The sequence below is a fragment of the Rhinichthys klamathensis genome, unplaced genomic scaffold, assembly GCF_029890125.1.
Source record: "Rhinichthys klamathensis goyatoka isolate OS25496 unplaced genomic scaffold, OSU_Roscu_1.1 h1tg000217l_1, whole genome shotgun sequence".
Taxonomy (NCBI): Eukaryota; Metazoa; Chordata; class Actinopteri; order Cypriniformes; family Leuciscidae; genus Rhinichthys; species Rhinichthys klamathensis.
Genome location: NW_026606742.1, coordinates 632,930 through 655,088, shown reverse-complemented (window position 1 = coordinate 655,088; position 22,159 = coordinate 632,930). Strand labels below are relative to the sequence as shown.

At 39.5% G+C, this 22,159-nt stretch overlaps 2 protein-coding genes across 5 annotated transcripts in view; both read right to left on the bottom strand.

Annotated features, from left to right (window-relative positions):
• tomm40l (translocase of outer mitochondrial membrane 40 homolog, like) overlaps window positions 1-22,159 on the bottom strand; it is a 74,728-nt gene that overhangs the window by 35,298 nt on the left and 17,271 nt on the right. The window lies entirely within an intron of this gene.
• lipea (lipase, hormone-sensitive a) lies at window positions 459-12,574 on the bottom strand. Of its 4 annotated transcripts, none has more exons than XM_056264201.1 (11): window positions 12,364-12,574; window positions 10,633-10,885; window positions 6,601-6,885; window positions 6,354-6,444; window positions 5,711-5,856; window positions 4,995-5,180; window positions 4,637-4,789; window positions 4,392-4,536; window positions 2,679-2,906; window positions 1,269-1,639; window positions 459-1,193 (listed from the first exon to the last, which is right to left on the bottom strand). In XM_056264201.1, exons 2-11 carry the CDS (start codon window positions 10,873-10,875, stop codon window positions 960-962), a joined length of 2,082 nt encoding a protein of 693 aa, XP_056120176.1. In that variant the 5' UTR covers window positions 10,876-10,885; window positions 12,364-12,574; the 3' UTR covers window positions 459-959. The 4 variants fall into 4 exon arrangements, with proteins under 4 accessions (XP_056120176.1, XP_056120173.1, XP_056120175.1 ...); XM_056264198.1 differs by having other exon boundaries at window positions 10,633-10,877; XM_056264200.1 differs by having other exon boundaries at window positions 12,372-12,574.

Here is a 22,159-nt window from a genome sequence, read left to right as displayed (position 1 = left end):
AGAACACGTGTGTGTATGTGCATGTGCGTGGGTGGCAGCTGGTGTGTGTATGTATCCAGGCCTTTATGTTTGCAAGCACACATGTACATATTTGAACATGATTAACATGCTCCTAAATTTTTTTCTTTTAATGGCTGGTCATTTCTGACCGGGAACATAGTGTGACTGTACCATTTTCTACACAATAAAATAATTTCAAAACAAACTTCCTAGTTAAACATTAAAGCACACTAGTGTGATACATTTTTTTCAAATTTTATTCAATATTGCCAAAAATTATCCACAAATAATGCTTTTTTTTCGGTCAAAAATTGAGGTACATAATCTCAGATAAACGAGGCCTACGATCCATCAGATCCAAAAAGAAATGCAAAACCTGTGCCAATTGAAAGAAAACAAGTAGACAAAAGACTGAATCCAATATTTTGTGATAATATAGAGTAATGAGACACTTAGAAGCAGTTTTAAAAGGCTGGTCATATTTGAACAGGGTTTTAAACAGAACAAGGGTTAAATTAAATGAAAGAAAGTAAGGCTGTGTGTTTGACACCCCTACGTTTAAACATTCAAACCACTGGATTTTAGCTAAAAACAAGAAAAACAAGCCACAGTGCAGTTGCTTAAAAAAAAGTGTTGGTTTGCAGTGCAAAAGCAACTTAGATCTTATTGCATCACTACAGGCACAATGGTGAAATTTTGGTGGATGCTTAGACATTCTGTTAGGGCAGAACAGAACAGTGAATGGTCATTGCGAACATCTAAAAATGAATCACTCTGATGCAAGACTGCATATTAAGCCTTAGCAGATATGATGATGATGTTGTTGGTACTGCAAGCTGGATCTACAGTTGTTTCCAGGAGTTGAGCTGGTGGATGGACTCCCCTAATTTAGGGTTTCGAACCTTTCACTTTATTTATTATTTAGATGTATTCACTGTAATTTCTTAGACCTTTGTGGTCTAATTAAGCCCTGGCTGCCTCTTATCAGCAGGTAGTTCCTCTTGCTGGAAGACTTCTCTGATTCGTTTCACACATAGATCTGCTGCTTCCTGGGTTTCTTTGGAGAACTGAAATAGGCTCAGGAAGCCATGAGGGAGATCTTCAACCACAGTGAGCGTCACTGGCTGGTTCATATTCCTCAGCTTTTTGGCAAACATCACTGAATCATCTAACAGGGCATCCAAAGCAGAGGCCTGAGGAAAACAATCAAGGCATTAAAATAAGAGTTACAGCACTATCTCGGGAAATGCAGATTCATCATGTCTTACCACTATATGCACTGGCGGAAGGCCCTTGAGAAGATTGTCAGGAGCAAGTAATGGAGAAACAAATGGGTTCTTCATTATTGGTGTGCGAGGTGTCTGTATATCCGCCAGACATCTAGACCGTAGAGGCTCAAAATTTTCTGGGTAATCTTGGACCTCCTGTGGTCTCTTAACAGGATGTGACTTGGAAGGTGAAGGACCATTTGATGATGTAGTCGCACCATTTGATGATGGTGGTGCCTTTGGATCTATGAAAGTCTGAATCCAATTTGACGCTCCTTGGGCGAAGTTACTCAACATCTTTACAGTGTCCTGTCCCAAAGCAGTCAGGGTGTCTAAATGCTGAGCCGGCTGTACTGACTGACAATTCGCACCTGAATAAGAGAGTGACAGAGACCGAAAAGACGGTGTTATCATGAAGGTGCTGTAAATAAGACAGAAGGTTTAATATTACTTTACATTCTGTATATATAGAGCATTCTAGAATTGTCACGACTAGGTGAAACAGTGGGGTCCAAAAGTCTGAGATGGAAAAAGCCAGTAAATAACCTGTTATAATGAATTAAAAGCTTTAACACTATTTGTCAGTAAGCATGTGAACATGACAACATTGGACCCCATTGACTGCAGAAGAAATAAAAGAAATAAAAGTCGTACAGGTTTGAAACAATATGAGGGTGAGTAAATGATGACAGGGTCAATTGTTCCTTTAAAAAATTGACAACCCAAATACTAAGACATTCTAAAATTCATGTTAATTTTTCAATTCAAACTTTCATTCAACTCCTCAAATTGTACCACTAATAACATAAATTTGAATGAAAATACTTTAGAAAAATATTAAATATTTTGGTAACACTTTACAACAAGGTTTAATTTGTTAACATTGGATAACTACATGAGTAAACGTGAACTAAAAATACTTCTAAAGCATTTATTAATCTTAGTTAATGTTAATCTCAACATTTACCAACACATTACTATTATCAAAAGTTCTATCTGTTAATATTATTTAATGGGCCTGAGCTAACATGAACTAACAATTAACTTGTTTTTTATTAACTAATGTTAACAAAGATGAATAAATATTGTAACAAATGTATTGTTCAACCAATATTTTTGCTCAAGTGGTCTCAGACTTTCGTTACCTTTATAGTTCCTATATTTTTTCTCAAAAAAATAAACTTTTCTTAAAGTGAATTGATTTGACACTATATTGTCTTGTGTAAAACCGCTTTATAGTTGAAACTGAAGTTGTAAATACAACCAAACTTATTGTTTCCTATTTGAAGAATATTGCTACATAGATGCTGTTCTTGTTCCTTTTTATTACTGTAAAGCTGCTTTGAAACTATCTGTACTGTATAAAGCGCTGTATAAATAAACACGACTTGACTTGATCCAAAAGCTCACCAGCATAGGCATCGATGCACTTGTAGAGCACAATCAAAGGCAGCAGAGGGTCGATTAAAGTGAGTAGTCTAGATGGTGAGGCGTCTGTTGTCAGCAGAGTTGCTGGATACGCTGCCACAATCCCATCAGGAACGCGTACACCATGAGACACTGCCCTCATAGAGACGGTTATACACAGGTTACCACCTGCACTGTCTCCCACCAGACAAACCCGCTCTGCAGTCGAGCCTGTGTAGCAAGATCAACATTTAGAGAGTCCTGAGGCATGGTTGGCATGGATTGCTTGTCATGTCCACACCTATTATAATGCTCAAACACCTAAAAATAAAGTTCAAATGGTTCTTTGCAGCACCTTAAGTTATTAAATATATAAAAAATAACTAATTAAGTTATTAAGGTGCTATCCTCTTTTTTAAAAGCATTTAGCTAATTATTTTGTAATTATTATAACTACCATTCAAAAGTTTGGGGTGAGGAAGTTTTTTTTAAAATGTTTTTGAAAGTCTCTTATGGCTCACCAAGATTGCATTTATTCATATCATATGTATAAAAAAATACAGTAAAAACAGTAATGTTGGGAAATATTATTACAAATTAAAATAGATGTTTTTTATTTTAATATATTTAATTTTTTTATTTATTTCTATGATGGCAAAGCAGAATTTTCAGCATCATTACTTATTCAGTGTCACATGATCCTTCAGAAATCATTCTAATATTCTGATTTGGTGCTCAAGAAACATATTATTAACTTATAACTTAAATTATTATTACTACTCAATATTTTGGTGGAAACCATGATATATTTTTTTCAGGATTAGAATAGAAATAGAAAGTTCAACTGAATAGACAGTTCAAAATAACACTATTTATTTGAATCAGAAATCTATTGTAACATTCTAAATGTTCTTACCGTGCGTTCACACCGCCGCCGTGAGAGCGTCAAAGTGGCAAAATTGTTAAGTTTTTTCCATCAATCATTTAAAACATTCCATGAGGTTAACTTATACCCTGCTTGGTCAGTCTGCACAAATAACGATCGACATGCTTGTTTGCTTTGCGGCCCCTTTTTAAAAAAAGTTTTAAAAAAGACCAAGCATTCGATCTACGTCAGAGTCAGAGCGTCCACAAATCTTTCTACGGTGTCATTGGCAGGGCGGCGAGAGCGAATTTGGCCGCTCTCGCCAGCGGCGGTGTGAACGCACGGTTACTGTCACTTGCATCCAGATGGGAAAAAAAATCTTCACCACCACAAATATTTAACCGGTAGTGTACATGCAGGTTTTTAATATTTATATTATCATTTACTATTAACAATATTCTCATATTAATTGAGAAACTGTATGGAATGTTTGTATTTAAGATTTAATTTGTCACGACATAGGACAATTTACAATGAAAATATAAAGACAAAAAGGTGCTTAAAATGGTTTAAAAAAAATCCACTTGTAATCAGATCGACCAAAACGCATCTTAATACCAGGTGTCAACGTGAAAAATGTATGCAACATCAATTCATTGACAGGAACAAGGGAGTTGCAAAGTCAACAGCATAATTAAACAAGGAGAAATACACTAGCATTTCCTATTTAGACAGCACTAAAATCATCGATTAGCACATGTAAATTTCGAAATAACATCATGTCCCCATGTAAAACAATCACTGTCTGCATAATAGTTGATTCTATCTGGTGAGGGGTGTGTGATACAAACCCAGCAAATGGCAATTCTTCAAGGCCCAACAGTAAGCATAGAAACACTCCTCTAGAGCCCGGGGGAACGGGGCCTCTGGAGCCAATGAGTAATCCACAGAGAGAATAGGCACATTCAGATCCTTTGACCAGCTCTTCAAGTAATTCTACAATAAAGACAAAGAGAAAAAGAAGGCATTTAGCAACAACAACAAAAAACGTTTATGTAAAACTTTATACAGGGAGGTAAAACTGCCACAGCCATGCCTCATGTGATTTTGAAGTTTGTGCTACAAAGCCTCCTCCGTGGAAGTGTATGATCAGGCAAGGAGAAAGAGGAGCTGTCTGACGATTGAAACTCCCCGGCAGAGACAGCTGAGGCCCCTCAGGACGAGAAAGTGCTAACAGTTCTGCACTGTCCTGTGGGAAGAGATCAAATATGGAGGAAATTCAGCAGAACTGATTATTCAGTGCTAACTTTAGCAGCCATTCTAACTAATTACAAAAATGTTGAAAACATTTCTCATGCTCACCCTACCTGAAAACATCCCACAGAAACTAAGGTTAGCTGCTTGTCCTAAATGTAATTATTGATTTATTTTTCATAAAAGACACAAACTCAAACCTGTCCTTGTCGGAGTGTGTGTGAGATCAAGCGCACGTTGACTGGCCCAGGGCCCCAGTGTGCAAGTGGAGGGTTCACAGCGACTGAGAGATTGGGGTCAGAGGCCAGTGGCAAACTCAGACCTTCAGCTGGCACAGTTAATGTTACATTCACTTGCACCACACTGGAAGAAATCCTTGTCAAACTCTTTAGAGAAATACAGAAAAAGAAAAGACCATTTGACCTCTTCGGCCTTATTTTGTACACTTCTGTTCAAAAGTTTGGAGTCAGTCAGAAATTAGTATAGGCTTATTTATTCAGTAAAGAAACAATACACTGATCAACAGTGACAGTGAATACATTTATATTCTATTTCAAATAATAATGTTTTCAACATCGATAATAATAAGAAATGTTTCTTATGTTCGTGGTCCTGAGAAGCAAATCAGAATATTAGAATGATTTCTGAAGGATCATGTGACACTGAAGACTGGAGTAATGATGCTGGAAATTCAGCTTTGCCATCACAGATATAAATTACATTTAAATATATATTCAAATAGAAAAACTTACTAGCATAAGAGACATTCAACAACATTAAAAATCATACTGACCCCAAACAGTACTGAAAATATATTTGTGAACCTACAGTTTAACTTCGAGAACAATATAACAAGGTATGGATGTTGTTTTATCGGTTCTCACTTAGAATCATGCATAAACATACATGTACTTACTGATAATAGCTCAGACTCAGTAAGGTTCCAAAAGGTTTTCCAAAACTGCATATCTAAATTTTGAGTGATGCGCTCAAACTCTTCCCCCCTCAACTCAGGGTCCACCACATATTTGCCCGATGTGAAGAAAGAAAGAGCAGCCATGCCTGTAAATAAATCAAACTTTATTGACAAAAGGGATAAGTAATTGTGTAAGAATTGAAAGAGACTCATTTCCTCATTATTTTATGGGAATAGGAAGCCACGGAATAAAAAAATAAATAAAAAAGGTAAATGTGCAAATCTCACAATTTTTTTCCTCTTAGAATTGTGAGATATAATTTCGCAATTGCGAGAATAAAGTCTGAATTTTGAGCTGGCTTTTTCACAATTCTGAGAAAAAAGTAAGATTTGCGACTTAATTTCTTAGAATTGTGACTTTTTTCCTCAGAATTGTGACTTTATACCGTCACAGACTTTTTTCTCTGAATTTTGAGATATAAACTCACAATTCTGAGAAAAAAAGACACAAAGTTAGCTTTTTTATTTAGATTATTTTAGATTATTCCATGGCGAAAATATGCATGAGAAGAATAAATGCATGAGAAGAATAAATCATGTAGCCCTATGAGATTTTGATGCAACCAATCGAGTCTACACTTACCAAGCCCAGTTTGCTGTTTCTTGTAGTTTTCACCAAAGGACACCATACTGATGACCACTGTCTGTAGAAAAGGCCTGAGAGAGGGGGGAAACTTGTAGGAGAGACAAAGAAACAGAGACCTTGTGTTTCTGGAACAAATTTGCATACCTCACAAACTGCGTGCATCAGTGAAACGATAAAAACCAGTTTATGTGTGCTTGTTAGTACTGTAAAAACTTTTGCAAAAGAAATGTTCACATTATCTCACCTGGAAGCCTAAGCAGCGGCCATAGAAACAAGCTTTGTGCATGGAGATGTACTCTTGCACAAACCTCTTGCTTAAACCCCCTTCGTCCTGTGAATAGAGCTCACCGTGGGCATTGTCATTGAGTAATATCTGTGCCAGGTAAAGTAACGCTCGCAGCTGGCACAGGGCACTACAGTATGCTTCCACTTCTGTCACATTATGGTCCAACCGGAAAAACGCTCCAGTACAGTTTGATGCGATGTAACGGGCCTTCTGGATGATGTGGATGACGCAGGAATGGACCACCTATGGAGAAAAGGAAAGTCAATGGCCTCCTTTTGTGGATTTTAAGGCAAATAAATTAGGAATATTCCATGGCTAGCTGTGCATTAAACGATTTAAATGCACAACGTAGACGCAAAGAACCACCTGACGCATAGCTAGCTGTGGATTATCCTGCTCATACCATGGTCATTTGTCAGCTTTGACAAATTAAAGCTGTTATTGATGTTTGAAGAGCAATATTTGACCAGAAGTGTAAAAGTGACTTTTTTTTACATCAGTTATGGCTTGTTAGATCTAGCATTCAGCCCACTTTAAATCAGACGCAGAGATACAGTAATAAATAGAGTTTATTTATTTTTTGTTAATTATTCTAGATTTTTTTGAACACTTAAATGCATACCTCGGGTCTTCAGTGACCCGTGACGTCATTCACTACACTCCTTCTCATTCATTTTTTAAAGTTAGACATCAACCTTCTTAGTATTCCTCAATCAATTCATTACAAACAATATAACAAGAAAAAACGTATACAATTATAAAAGAATGCCTGTTTTCCCATTCATATTTGGTAAAAGTTGTATAGGGTCGCTAACGACCCGAGGTGTACAACAGTGTAAGTATATATTTTTTTGCACAACAATAATTAAATTTTTGGATGACTGAATAAGTGCAATTCACCTTTATTCCACAAGCTGGCAATGTCTGATACACAAGGATGAAGTGAAGTTTCACTCATAGTTACCGCAGGCAGAAAACAAAAGTATAGGAAGTATCATCAGCAAAACTTGAAATGGCTCAACAATTTACTGCAGAGCAAGTACTGAGCGCAATCAAATATTACTGTCACTGTCACTTAATGGTGGATCTGGTGAAGAAGCTGTGAGCAATCAAAATATTGAAGATGTTGAAAATTATAGTTTTGAGAATATTTTTGAGATCGCAAATATGACCCAGATGCTGAATGTACTGGGAAATCAGCTCTAACAAAGACAGTGATGATTGTATAAAACATTTGCTCAAACTGAACCCTTTCAAGCTCCAAAAGGTAACAAAATATGCTTTATTTTATTCTTCTGTAATTGTTACTGTGATACCAGGAGAGTTTTATATTATTGAGACAGGTAGCGAAACATCAGTGTTAGATATAGATACGGGTTGCTAAAGACCCAAATATGCAATAATGATGGGCGAAACATTCATGCATTAAGGGGTTAATTATCAAGAGTGATATGAGAGATGCATGTGTGAATTACCTGCATCTGTGCAGAATCTCTCTTTACTAACAGCAAAGCTGTGAGTTTAATTACCTCAAAACATTGCTGAGAAATATAAGGTAGCGATTCAGTAGCGAAGCTATTTTATTGATAAAAGATGAAAGGCAGCGTTGATATCAAGTTTCTTTGCTCCTGAATGTTTATATGTGTGCGCAGCATGATCTCCAATCTCTGTGGGCAAGTGTTGTGTGTGTGTGTACTTCAATGAAAGAAGCGCATCAATATTGAACTGTGATTAAACTGACCGGAACTACCTGTGCATTAAGTCAGGGATAATGACAGGCATGAAAACTGGTCAGGGGTAAAAAAGGTGAGAAGGATACAGCAGCAAAAAAATCCAATCAACTTTATACATAAAGCACATATATTAGCATCGTATGTAAAATGGAGGTCAGGCTCATTTCTATAAAAGCTAGCAGATAGGAGCTTGCTCCTGCTTGCATTAGCTTACAGATAGCGTGCAACAAGAGAAAGATGCCGACACGTTTTATCCTGTTGTTGCAGGGTTTCTGCACACTTTTTAAAGTCAAATTTAAGGCTTTTTAAGACCCGAAGAAATCAAAATTAATACCTTACATTAGGGATGTGCAATATTGACAATGTCTCGATATTTTCAAAGTTTTGTTGATAATAATTCGATTTTATTTTACTGATTGTGTTTGTGTACTGGTACCATGTCTGGTTTCTGCACAAATCACGTAGGTGACCCATTTTGATTTTAAAACGGCGAATTTCGCTGAAAGGTGAGGAGTTTTCATGCCTGTAATGAACATCTAGCCAGTTGTTATCTCAGAATAAACCCTGACAGGGTGATCAGGTCTTGCATCACCCTGAATGGGGTTTATTCTGAGATAACAACCGGCTGGATGTACATTATCCCGCTTATAACACACCTACTTGCCACATAAGTAAATAATTAGACACAAAATATTGATCTGAGTCTAAATATTTTATTAGGTCTTTAAACGCAAAGCTTCTGCGGAGAGAGCAGTTGCTAGCAAGCGGCAAGTTCAAACTAGACGGACATTTAAGGGATACGGTACAGTCATACCACTTAGTACACAGCATTTCGCCACATAAATAATTATGGGGATATAGCGATCTTGAGAGATGAAACTGTTAAACTTCTAAACTGTTAAAATCGTACCTTTTTGTTATCTTATAACCCAAAAGTGTACAAAACAATAGTCGCAAAATAGCAGTAGCTGCATTTGTATGAAACAAGAGAGAGCGAGTCCACGATACTGGATGACATAATTAAAAAACTGTACACAAAATATTGATTTGACTCAGTTTTAATATTTTATTAGCTTACCAAAGGCAAAACTTCCACAAAGAAAACCGTTCCTAGCAAGCGTATAGCGCTGCTGACTTCTGTAACCCGGATGAGACTCTGTTATCTGTTTTCAGAGGTTGTTATCGGGGAATAACATACCACGGTATGGTGTGATTGACCAATCAGAATCAAGTATTCCACAGAGCCTTGTAATAAATGGTTTGAATGCCTACCTTCCAGCCAATCGTAATAGAGTATTCAGAATTTCAGACAGACCATGGTATAAAGACATATAATTTTATATGAATATTTGTAAAATGATTTATAAAAATACACTGCTGGTAAGATTTTTTTTTTTTTAAAGAAATTAATACTTTATATTCAGTAAGGAAAATTACATAATTTGTACATTACCATTCAAAATTTTGGAGTCAATCAAAAATCAGTATAGGCTTATTTATTCAGCAAAGAAACAATACACTGATCAACAGTGACTGTAAATACATTAATAATGTGACAAAAATATTCTATTTCAAATAGCTGCTGTTCTTTAGAACTTTATATTTATCAAGAATCCTGAAAAAAATGTATCACCATTTCCACAAAAATATTAAGCAGCAATGTCACAATGTTACTGTTTTTACTGTATTTTCGATTAGATAAATGCAGCCTTGGCGACCATAAGAGACTTATTTAAAAGAAATCTTACCAACCCCAAACTTTTGAACTGAAGTGTACATATAGAATTTTATATTTTAATTTAAAAAAAATTAAATGTATTAAATTTAGATTTACATTATAATAATAATAATTAAATACTTTTAATTATTAAAATTATCATTTAATTTAAATGTTTAACAAACAGGACTGGCAGAAAACCTCTTTATTTTAACTCATAATCTAAAAAAAAACCTTAAAGTTATGCTATTGATGCTCTCTTACCATACCATAATTACGGAGCCCCCCTAGTCCCACTTTTGTCAAAAATTTTTTATTATAACTATCTTGTGGCCTCAAGATAGTAACTCGTGGCCTCAAGATACTATCTTGTGGGCTCAAGATAGTAACTCGTATCTACTAAACAACTAAATTACAGCCAAAAGCACTTATCTTGACCGCTAAAAAGAACACCTAAATCGCAAATAAAACATGAGATTTGAAACTTTAAAAATTCCCCTTTTTATCCACTCATCAGTTTTGCAGCCAACTAGCAGTTACCTTGACTAAGGTCCGATATCCATTGCCGGGCGTCTGCGCATCCAAATCAAAATGGTGATAGACAGTAGTAAAGCCAGTGATCAAGGGTTCAACAGCCCGACCATGTTCCTGAACCTGCCTCATCACCCCCAACAGACGGTTCGTAGCGTCCACATGTGAAGGACTGCCGGGGGATCCATTGAGAGCCAAGATAACATCTGAACAGACTGTCTGCAATGCTGCGAATACATCCTTATGGTCCATGTCTGACAAACTGAGAGAGGCGAGAACAGAGATATCAACAATGAAAATGTCAAACAATCCAAAAACACCTTCAAAAATATACAATATCTCTATGAATGTGAATGGAACAGGTATCAAAGCACAAATAAACAAAACACAAACAATAAAACTCTGTCAGGCAAAGGCCAAGCTATCATGAATGTAAACTATTGTGTTCTAGAGAGAGAGCAGAGACCGGCCTTTGTCAACAGACACAAAGACTCAATGTGGGATCACAGCATATTCTTGCAGCATCCAACCCTTGCGTCATCAAAGTCCAAAAGAATGTAAAAATTCAGGCACTCTCTGAAAACACATGCTTGGAGGAACTCCACATTATGGTTGTAATACTTATAAATGATATTTAGTGATGTGTGACAGACTTCAAAGAAAAGCTCCTAAAAGGATTTGATTATCCTCTGCAATAATTATTGGAATAGGAGTTCCACGCAGTGCTAATGGATCATGTTAGTCATGACACTGGATTTCAGTAGCCAAATAAAAGACCCGCTTTATCATTAGATGCAGTAGACTAAGCAGTTGTGACCTGTAATATATAAATTTAAACTCTTTGCCCGAGGAAATGCAAAATTTGTAAAGGAAACCAGACTCAAACACGGCTGGGGAGCATGGCTTAGAAATGAATTATTCACTTACACACTGCAGCCACTGTTACAGTTGAACTGATCCCTATTCATCACTCTACTCAATAAACACTTAAACACTCTGAGATTCCAATTTGCTTTCACTGTTTCACAATTAGATTGTGTGCTGGATGAAACAATCACATCTGATCAATAAAAACAACAACAACAAAAAAAGAAAAACATTGGACTTTGAACCCACCACACATGTAAGAATTTTCCTCATTTAAAGTAGGTCTTATTAGTAGATGACCAGATACGACTGCTGCAGTGAATAGATATGTGATGTGCAAAATAAGGGATTTTGTCAACATTGTAAAAGTCCATGAATAATTATGAAATACTTAAATATTAATCATATATTTAAATAATTAAAATACAATATTAAAATATTTAAACATTCATTTGTATGAATGGCTTGCTTTGATAGACAAGGGGAAGCTGATTTTTTAGAGAAAATGGATGTTGGAGGTTTCACCTAAAGCATTCAACATGTTCATTTCTTGATTGACAAACGGTTTTCAGTTGTGCAGCCCGTTTTCTTCAGTATTTATCAATAAAGGCCTATTATAGTAACCAGTCCTGGAAACAGCATGAAATAGAAAAGGATCTGGCAACCCAATTGGCGCGACGCAGCAGCACTTGCCAAACAGCTCCAGTGTGGGATAGGTTGCTGCTCATTAACTTTCTATGCGATGAAATTGATATCACGAAACGTTTTTGTAACGTGCCCCCCACAAATTTAGGTGACGGAGGCCAAAACGGCAGCCCGCGCACTTAAAAGTTGTACCTAAGCAAACTGAAATGTTTGTAAAACATCGCTTACCTGCTTACCTGTCACTCAATGAACTGCGCGTTTGCAAGTTGCGTCTGAACTGCGAGCGATCGCTGACAGCAGCACCGCATATCGAACATCACACTGTCGCGAAATGCTATCGACACTCGTGCATTTTCATATCCAAATAGTATGGTAGAGGATGTCTTGTGTTTTTGCTTGCTTGTATCCTCTTCCGTGCCTGTCAAAGTTTCGACTGACTCACAGCATCATGGGTACACGAGTTCAGTGCAGAGTCCTATGCGCGAGTGACGCGACGCGACCGCTTCCATGGCAATCAACTGGACTTTGCTATGTGCACTATTCCAGTTAGTCGCGGTAGAGGAATCAAATAATATATAATAGTAAGCCTTTATATAAAAAATATAGTCTTTAGCTAAATACATAGCCTACACACATAGGCCTAAACATAATAATATATATTTTTTTATCGATAAATACAGTGTAGGCCTACTGTTTTCAGCACAAGAGTATTTTTCATTTATTTTTGTTTGGGGTTTTATAATTCTATATCTGCATTTTACATATTTGCTATGCCTAATAATAGGCTGTATGGTAGTTTAACTTAATAAAATGTTATAAATTAATAATAATTTATAAATTATATTAGTAAATAATACACTAATAGTAGCCTACATATACTAATAGCTATATTAACTTTAAGGTATGTGCATAGAGAAACTGACAACAAGAAAATAGGCGCACACTGTGCCTATTCACTAAAGTAAAAACTGTCTTACCTTGCATGGAAAATAAACAGAAAAATTAGTCTACAACTATAGTAAAACATTATTTTTTTAAAGTAATCAATTAGATAATAATACAATTCTTTAAATGGGTTTTAGCCTATACTATTACTGTTGTTATTTTTCCCCCCCACAGTTAAATGGTCACAGTGAGCACAGAGTGGCAGTCATTACCAAGATATTTGATTCCATGTTCAGCCTCATTCTCACATGACACCCTCTGGTGGTCAAAGGGAAAACTGGCTCCTCTCTGGATGATAAACCAGTGTGATCTGAAAGAATCAACATGCAGAAATATATATATTTATGAGAATGTATAGTCTAATTTTGAGCCCATGGATTAAAATACCATGCGAACATAATGTGGTCACATGCATTTCTTACCCAATTATATAGGGGGTCCCTCCCTGTGCATTTTGCTGTAAGACTTTATTTTCTCCAAGGGGATGAATAAAGTGTTATCTTATCTTTCTTATCTCATCTATAAAGAGGCAGCTTCCAGTCTGTGTCTATTTTAGGATTTCTTATAATACTTTCATATCGTATAGCCCTCAATGACTTTCGAATTCTTCACATCTTTAACAGCTTCTTTAACAGACAGAAAATACTTCACAGGGCCATGAAGCACTCAATCTCTTAATGTCCCACTATATATTATATGAAATATTATTATGCAAACCATGTAGTTCTCTAATATACTTCCACTTAAAGCAGAGCTGAAAGAACTGCATGTCACATCTCTGAGCTTTTAGTTGTGATGCCCTGACGTTACACTCTTAACATTTGTATCTATTTACACCTGGCCTAAAGTGCCATTCACCAGCTGTCACCAGCTCAGGGTCTATTCTTTTGTTTCTCATGTTACAATGACAACTCAGTTTTCATATCCAGCATGCTCTGGCCTGGCATCACCAATACTGATGGCTACCTAAAGAGAGCATCAATAGCATCACTTTGCTGTTCCAGACAGTAGCTTACAAGCTAACTGAAGCTTAAGTAGGGGTTTAGTAGCCTGACGTCGTCATACTCAGATTCAAGTCAGAATATGAGTCTGATATTGCTCCATTGGGGTATGATTATGGAGCGTGTTTTTTCAACCGAACCAGGAAAGAAAATGCCTCTGCACTTAATTGGATAGACCTACAACTAATTAGAGCAACGGAGTAAGTGACGCATGTTGAATCCCGTAGGAAGGACGGCAAAAACATCTTTCCGATTGGCAAATGCCTTGATCGCGGTTCTCTGTTCCTCTTTTAAAATGAATGCGCTGTCGATATCTTCTATAACAGACGCGATGGCGGAATCTACACATCTCAATTCTCCAGCGGCAGCCACCTTTGTTGTAAGCGAATTCAATCCAAGCGCTTTTTGGTGACGTGGATGATTACGTTACTGTTGATCATCTGTCCATCATCGTATAAAGCCCGCCCAGACAATATGATTGGTCCGAACAGCTCTGGTTCGAGCATAGTAGGGGATTATCACGCTTCCGGGTTTCATGGGCGGGATTTGTCAACTTTGTGCATGTCCACTTCCGACGCAGTTCAACAATGGCTGAAACGAAGGCTAGATGTCACTGCTCTGTTCCACTTTGTAAATCTAACCAACAACGCTAACCCTACTTAAGTTCTCATGGATTCCCGACTGAATTGAGTATAAGGAAGAAGTGGATTAAAGCGGTTCGCCGGGATTAAGGTCCAAACTTTAAAAATAAAACAAGGTAGCACGTTTGTTTGTAGCCGGCACTTTAGTGAATCAGACTAATTTACCAGGGATGCCGTATAAATAAACTTAGTGTAGTCCGTCATCAGTTCACCAGAGTGATCGGTGATTCAACGGAAGTGGCAGTGCACAAAGATCACTGAATGCGGAAGTACTATGTATCAGCGTGATAATCCCCTGTTGTTCCACAACGGATCAAGTCCAGACCGAACTCACCGACCTCAAGTGTTGTGGTCGGGGCTAAGTTCGGATGGCATCCAGGCTAGGGGTTTAGCTAATAAGAGTTGAAACTTAAAATAAAGAGGTTTTCTGCCAGTCCTGTTTGTTAAACAGTTGGTTTTAAAGTAGAATTTGAGTAAAAAAAAGAAAATGAAATGCAAACTGAACAAAAAAAGATGAGCAAATGATCAGTCAGTGGTGGACATTTCACGAATTCACACTTACATACAATTAAAGGGAATAAAGTATAATGCGTATTTGGCGTGCTGTCCGGGGGAGGGCTCCGAGCTCGGAATTCGGCCCGAACCCAGAGTACTCCCCCCTGTATGTAAAGTGGTTTAGGACTAGAAGAGTGGAGAAGGGGTGGTGGAGGGACCCTGCTAAACTGTCAGAGAAATGAGGTGAGACTGCTGAGTCTATGGGTGCTTCTCAATATCCTCGATCCTCCGTCCCCCATCCTATGACCCGGAAACCGATCGAGCTCAGCCATCTTGAAGGACATCTCAATTCTCTAATTGCACCGCGAGGAGGCGAGGATCGAGGAGTGAGGAGGCTTCCAGAGGAGCTATGAGCGAGGATGTACAGTTGCATGCTTTGCGGAAGCGTTTTACCGACTAAACGTGACGCACGTATTCTCCTCCCCCTTCACGTCGGTCACAATCATTTTAATTTATACTTGACCTTTGCAGTTTATATAAACCACACATCTCACATATTTCAACAGGGTATCTTGCTTTATTATTATTTATTACTAATTTCTTAAATAACCAAACTTCAACAACTTAAGGGCAGATCCTTTGAGTGCTGCTGATGACGCAGTGAAGTGACGCTCGAGTGGTCAAGTATTCCAAAGTATAAGAAAACTTTCATCCGATTCCTCCGTCCTCATTTTCTTTCCTTGCAGCCTTCCCTCGCATCCTGCAGGGGGTGGAGCTGAGACGCGAGGAAAGGAAGCGAGGAAAGGAAACGAGGATGCACAGATAAGAATTGAGAAGCACCCTATATATACACGTTTTAATCATGATTGCTGAGTGCTCTCCACACGTGTTAATTATCTGAACGTGCTTCTCCCGAACTTTGTTAATAAAACATCATTTCACGAGTTCACACTTACATACAATTAAAGGGAATAAAGTATAATGCGGATTTGGCGTGCTGTCCGGGGGGAGGGCTCCGAGCTCGGAATTCGGCCCGAACCCAGAGTACTCCCCCCAAAAGGCTAGAGAGCAGAGGACAGCCGCCGGACTAAAGACCCCCCCAAATGAGTGCCGAGTTTGGCGGGCTGGCATCTCGTGAAAGGGTCTGGGCGCTTGGCCGGGAGGGCCCGTGGTGGCGGCTCACTGCGCTGGACTGACGGGCCCTGCTGACCTGAGAGTAGGGAGCAATTGTAATTTGGAATGGCAAATTTAGGAGAGTTGTGCCTTCTTGATGGGAGCTGTTCGCGCAAATCCCGGACGATAGACCGAGAGGCCCATGTAGCTTCGACAGGGGGGGCTTGCGGTCGTTGGGCTTATCTGCCGACTGATCTAGGCTTACGGGAAAGATTTGCTGCGTGTGCTGTTAGACAAAATGCTTGCTGGAGAAGAGGAAACAGGAAAGAGGAAAATAAGTACTCAACCGGGAGATTTTCTCACACTGCGTCGCTGGACGAAAGAGAAAACATAAGTGCTCTACCGGAAAAGTTATCACTGCGTCCGCTGTGGGACTGAAGCCTGCTGGGCAGACAGAGGAAACGGGAAAGAGGAAAATGAGTACTCGACCGGGAGATTTTCTCACACTGTGTCACTGGACGAAAGAGAAAACATAAGTTCTCTACCGCACAAGTTCTCACTGCGTCCGCTGTGGGACTGAAGCCTGCTGGGCAGAAAGAGGAAACTGTAAAGAGGAAAATGAGTACTCGACCGGGAGATTTTCTCACACTGCGTCGCTGGACGAAAGAGAAAACATAAGTGCTCTACCGGAAGAGTTCTCACTGCGTCCGCTGTGGGACCAAAGCCTGCTGGGCAGAAAGAGAAAACAGGAAAAGAGAAAATGGGTACTTGGCCGGGAGATTTTCTCACACTGCGTCGCTGGACGAAAGAGAATTGAATGAGAGAGCTAGGAAGGGTATAGGCCGGGGCTGTGAGTGTTGGCGGCGGCCTCACGGTTGGATTACCAGCTGGGGCTTGAAAAGGAAAGTTAGTTGTTGGATGAAAAGGAAAGGAAGGGTGGTAGAAAGAAGAGTGGGCTTGTGGTGCAAGCGGAGGCGGGCTCGCACTTGTCTCAGCTGCTGGAGCTGCAGGCCACTGGATGTGGGCGGGGTTGAAACCTGTTGGGTGAAACTGTTGAGAGGGGTGGGCCAGCGAAGCTAGCGGCGGTAGCCTCGCGCTAGCCTCTGCTGCTGGAGCTGGAGGCCACTGAAAAGGAAAAGGGTTAAAAGCAGCGTGAGAATGAAACTGAGAGGCTGTGGAAAAGCCGCTGAGACCGGCTGCATGCAGCTCTGCTACGGCGGGAGCCGTGGTGGAGGGCTGAGCCTCGTCAATGGGTGGGAGTTGGCCTGTAATGGCGGAATCTGGGGCGCGGCCCAGGCTCGCTGAAGGCCTGCGACTCGGTGGGCGAACGCTGCTAAACTGTCAGATAAAATGAGGTGAGACTGCTGAGTCTATACATACACGTTTTAATCATGATTGCTGAGTGCTCTCCACCCGTGTTAATTATCCAAACGTGCTTCTCCCGAACTTTGTTAATAAAACATCATTTTTTATAGGTCCTTTATACTGCTCAAGATGTATAGTAAGAACAAGGAAAATCACACTTTTCTTAAAATTTACATATTATAAAATAAATACATCTGTAAAGTACGGCTGGTGGTAAAATACCTGATTGGATTTCTTCACAGACACTGAAACTCTCTGATGAAAGGAGAGAGTGGAAAACGAGAAGAAGAGAAAGCAAAGAAACGGTAAAACATTACAACTACCTATGCCGACAAGTCAAAAAGAGTGCAAAAACAAACAAAGAACGATTGCAATAACTACAGAGGCATCAGCCTGTTATGCCACAGTAGCAAGATCATCACAACAATAATTATGGAAAGAATAAAGAAGAAAACGAAAGAAATCCTCTCCGAAGAACAGGCGGGCTTCAGAACATCACCGAGCACAATAGACCAAATATTCACACTCCGACAATTAGCTGAGAAGAATACTGACTTCAGCAAGGACTTATTTGTATGCTATGTAGACTTCAAAAAGGCATTCGATAGCGTGTGGAGAGCTGGATTGTGGAATGTGATGAGGAGATTAGGATACCCAGAAAAAGTTGTCAGAATATTAGAGAGCCTATATAAAGGTACATTCAGCGCCAGCCAGTGATGGAGTACGTCCTGGACTCGGACTCGAGTCCGACTCGAGTCCTTATTCTCTGGACTCGAGTACCGACTCGAGACTCCATGCTCTGGACTCGTGACTCGACTTGGACTCGCGGACTGATGACTATACTTGGACTTGGACTCGGACTCGAGAATATATAAAATCGGACTTGAGCATTCATCAAATGAATGACGTTGTTTCTGACTAAATAGGTTATAAAAGTTTGATATAAGATGTTACACTTTTCCTGTTTCGGGGTCCAAGACCGGCCGTGATCTATTTTTTCCCTCACAGACACTGCTACCGCTCGCTCTCCTTGCTTGACAACACACTCACTGACGTCACTCACTGTACGCTGCATTCTCGTGAGAGAGATAACGCAACACTCATTTAACACTAGATAAGTTCCTCTACATCTAATCAGCAATTTCGATTTTGGCACGCTTTGCAGCAGCTGAGCTAACCACTAAGGAGCGAACGTACAGTGACGTGACATCACTGCCAGATTTAAACTGTGCTTTCGTGCTATGGCTGGCGCTGAGCCAAAGTCGGACGCGCTCAGCGCTTAATCCCGCTTATCATACAATAACACAATCATGTTTATTTTAGCTAACAAACTAGACGGCGACCTTGACTATGTCACACATCGCAACCACTCTTTTCCTGCGGAGTTACAACTGCTTATAGCACTGCATTTTCTGGTTTTTTTTTGCCGCAGTTACATTGGGATTTAGTTTGCTTTTCAAATTTTCAAAATTGTTTTTCTTTTACCATATTCGTCAAGAAGAATGCATTTCTTCTCCTCTGTCCAATTAGGCTTTCTTTTTTGTTTTCTTTATCCATTCCAGTTGACTGATCATCCAAAAATGTATTTAAACAATTAAATAAATATAATCGTGCCACAGGTAGTTGACAATGATTTGATAAGGTCAAAGGCAATTCTAGTGATAGGATATCATACACATTTCTAGCTGCAAGAAAGAGTGCCTGAAAAATGTTGCTTGATTTGGCTTAAGTGTATATAATTTCGACTCGGACAACACTGGACTCGAGACTCGACTCGGACTTGAACTCAGGTAATGGTGACTCGACTCGGACTCTTCTTTGGTGACTCGGACTTGGACTCGGACTCGAACACTGGGACTCGAGACTCGACTCGGACTCGACAGTTGGTGACTCGACTACAACATAGTAGGAGTACTACAGGGCGGCATGGTGTCTCCACTTCTCTTTAATATCTTTTTAGAGGTGATCATGGCAAGTGCGCTGAAAGAGGTGAAGGAAGGAGCAGTCATGAATGGACGAATCATCAACAACCTCAGATTCGTGGACGACATCGCAGCTTTGGCAGAAAACCAGGATGACCTTCAAGTAATGATCAACAGAATCGTAGAGGAGAGTTCAAGGATGGGCATGAAGGTCAACACAGGAAAGACAGACGTACAACATATTGGACGGGAAAAGACCAAAGTATTCATCCAAATAGAGAACCAGCAACTTAAGCAGGTCGAAGAATTTGTGTACTTGGGAGGAAATATTAGTGAGGACGCCTCTTCAGAACAGGACCACAGAAGAAGAATTGGACTAGCGTGTGGTGCAATGCAAAACTTGAACTCCATATGGCAATCTAAAGACATTTCCAGATTTACAAAAATAAGAGTTTATGAAGCCTTGGTACTCATCAACATACTATTGTATTATTCAGAAACATGGACACTAAGAGAAGCAGACAAGAATAAACTGAGAGTGTTTGAAATGAATTGCTTACGGAAAATCCAAGGGGTGACAAGAAGAGACCAAATAAGAAACGTCGACATAAGAAGAGAGTTGGGGATGGAAATTGATGTGGTGCAGCGAATTCAGAAAAAGAGGCTTGGATACTTTGGACATGTGGTCCGAATGATAACAGAACGACTTCCAAATGTCGCTCTATTCAGTCACGTCCACGGGACAAGGAGGAGAGGGCGTTATCTGTAAAGTAACAAGTTTTCTTTTTTTGTTTGTCTTAGTCAAACTGTCTTATCTTATCTTTTCTTATCTCATCTTATCTTTAAAAGGGCAGCAATAGTCTATTTTGAGACTTAATACAGTTTCTATTTTTGGCAATTCTTCACTGCTTAAAATAAACTTTCAATTTCTTAATGCAAATTGCTTTAGTACTCTGCTGCTCTCCAATGCAATTGTGAGTGAGAAAGGCCTGTGGTTTACCAGTGTTTAGTATGACTGTATGAGAGTTATTAACACCTCTTGCTCAGGAAGGCAAGTATCCAGTTGCAAAGTGAGGTGGTTATTCCAATTATCTAAAGTTTGTTTCTTAGTGTCTGTGGGATAAATGAGTTCCGATTCCAGGCTTTATTGTCACTTATTGAACCAAAATGCAAATCCTAAACAAGGATTCACAGTTTTGATGGATAGCATGACCCCACTACACCTGGTAAAACATCTACAATAATATAATGACATTTTGACAATTGATATGTTGCTTGCTAAATCAGCCTGGACAAGATATTGGTATAATTACCCTTTTACTATTTAAAGCTACATTTTAGATCCCTTAACCCTACTCCAAAACCCAAACATAACTATTTTTTAGAGGATATCAAAAGAATATATAAAAAATAATGGATGGAAATGAGTAGGAAAATTAAAATTTTAGTAACAATATAGCATTAAAAATATATTTTGAGCTGCTAATCCCCCTCCTACCTCTAAACCTACCCATAATAATAATTCATTACATTTATATAGCGCTTTTCTCTGCACTCAAAGCGCTTTACATGGAAGGTGGAATCTCCTCAACCACCACCAATGTGCAGCATCCACATGGATGATGCGACGGCAGCCATATTGCGCCAGAACGCCCACCACACACCAGCTTATTGGTGGAGAGGAGACAGTGATGAAGCCAATCAGTGTATGGGGATGATTAGGAGGCCATGATGGACAGATGCCAAGGGGCAAATTTGGCCAGGATGACCCATAACCATTTCTTAAAAAATATGTTCAGTTTATAAAGAAAACCATAACAGTGTAAAAGTGTAAAATATAGCCGACTTACCTCTATCCCATGACAGTTTTCCAGCATTTGGCCTTGACCGATTGCTATCATGTCCGAGATCTAAATCTTTACCTTCGCTGACGAGGCTACTATTCCTTCTACTCTGATCCTCCGCCGTAACTCGCTGGCCCGAGGATCACTCTCTGCCTGATTTTGCCCTCGAGCCCCAGGCTTCAGCCTGTTTAAAGATGCCGAGGACTACCCTCGCCCCCACCTGCGAGACATCCACCCCACTCCCCGGCGTCCTCTTATACTTCCGCCATCCCAACAATACCTCCCATCGAAAAAGTGGACAGTACTAGGGTTGAGGCAAGCGTTGATCAGCTCAGAAGTCCATTTCTCATGGAGAATAAATAAAGCTCAGCTTTACAATCTGTATGTCTCCTTGCAATCAGCCTACCTCTCACCTAAATACAGCCTCCAAGGCAGCTTATAGAGCAAGCAAAGCCCACAGGGCCCCGAACTGGCATCTCACTACACCACCATCATCCTCCCGGACAAGATCCAGCCAACCTTGAGTGTCATGCCGCAGCGGCAGGGCTTCAGCAAACATTGCAGCAAAACTTCACTCGCCTCCCTCTTCTGCTTAGCCCTTGACCGCAGCTCCTCCTGTCGTGGTACCATACGTAGCAATGCTCGCCAGCCTCCCATCAGCCTTGCAATTTTTACCTCCCGCTGTCTCTAACCCTCTT

Bases quoted from the DNA above. Each gene is read 5' to 3' on its own strand.
- lipea (XM_056264201.1), bottom strand. From the start codon at position 10,875: ATGGACCATAAGGATGTATTCGCAGCATTGCAGACAGTCTGTTCAGAT. The intron at 6,886-10,632 runs GTAACTGCTAGT...TTTTCTCCATAG, and splicing joins GATATCGGACCTTAGTCAAG to GTGGTCCATTCCTGCGTCAT. The intron at 4,537-4,636 runs GCATGGCTGTGG...TCTTTATTGTAG, and splicing joins AAACTTCAAAATCACATGAG to AATTACTTGAAGAGCTGGTC.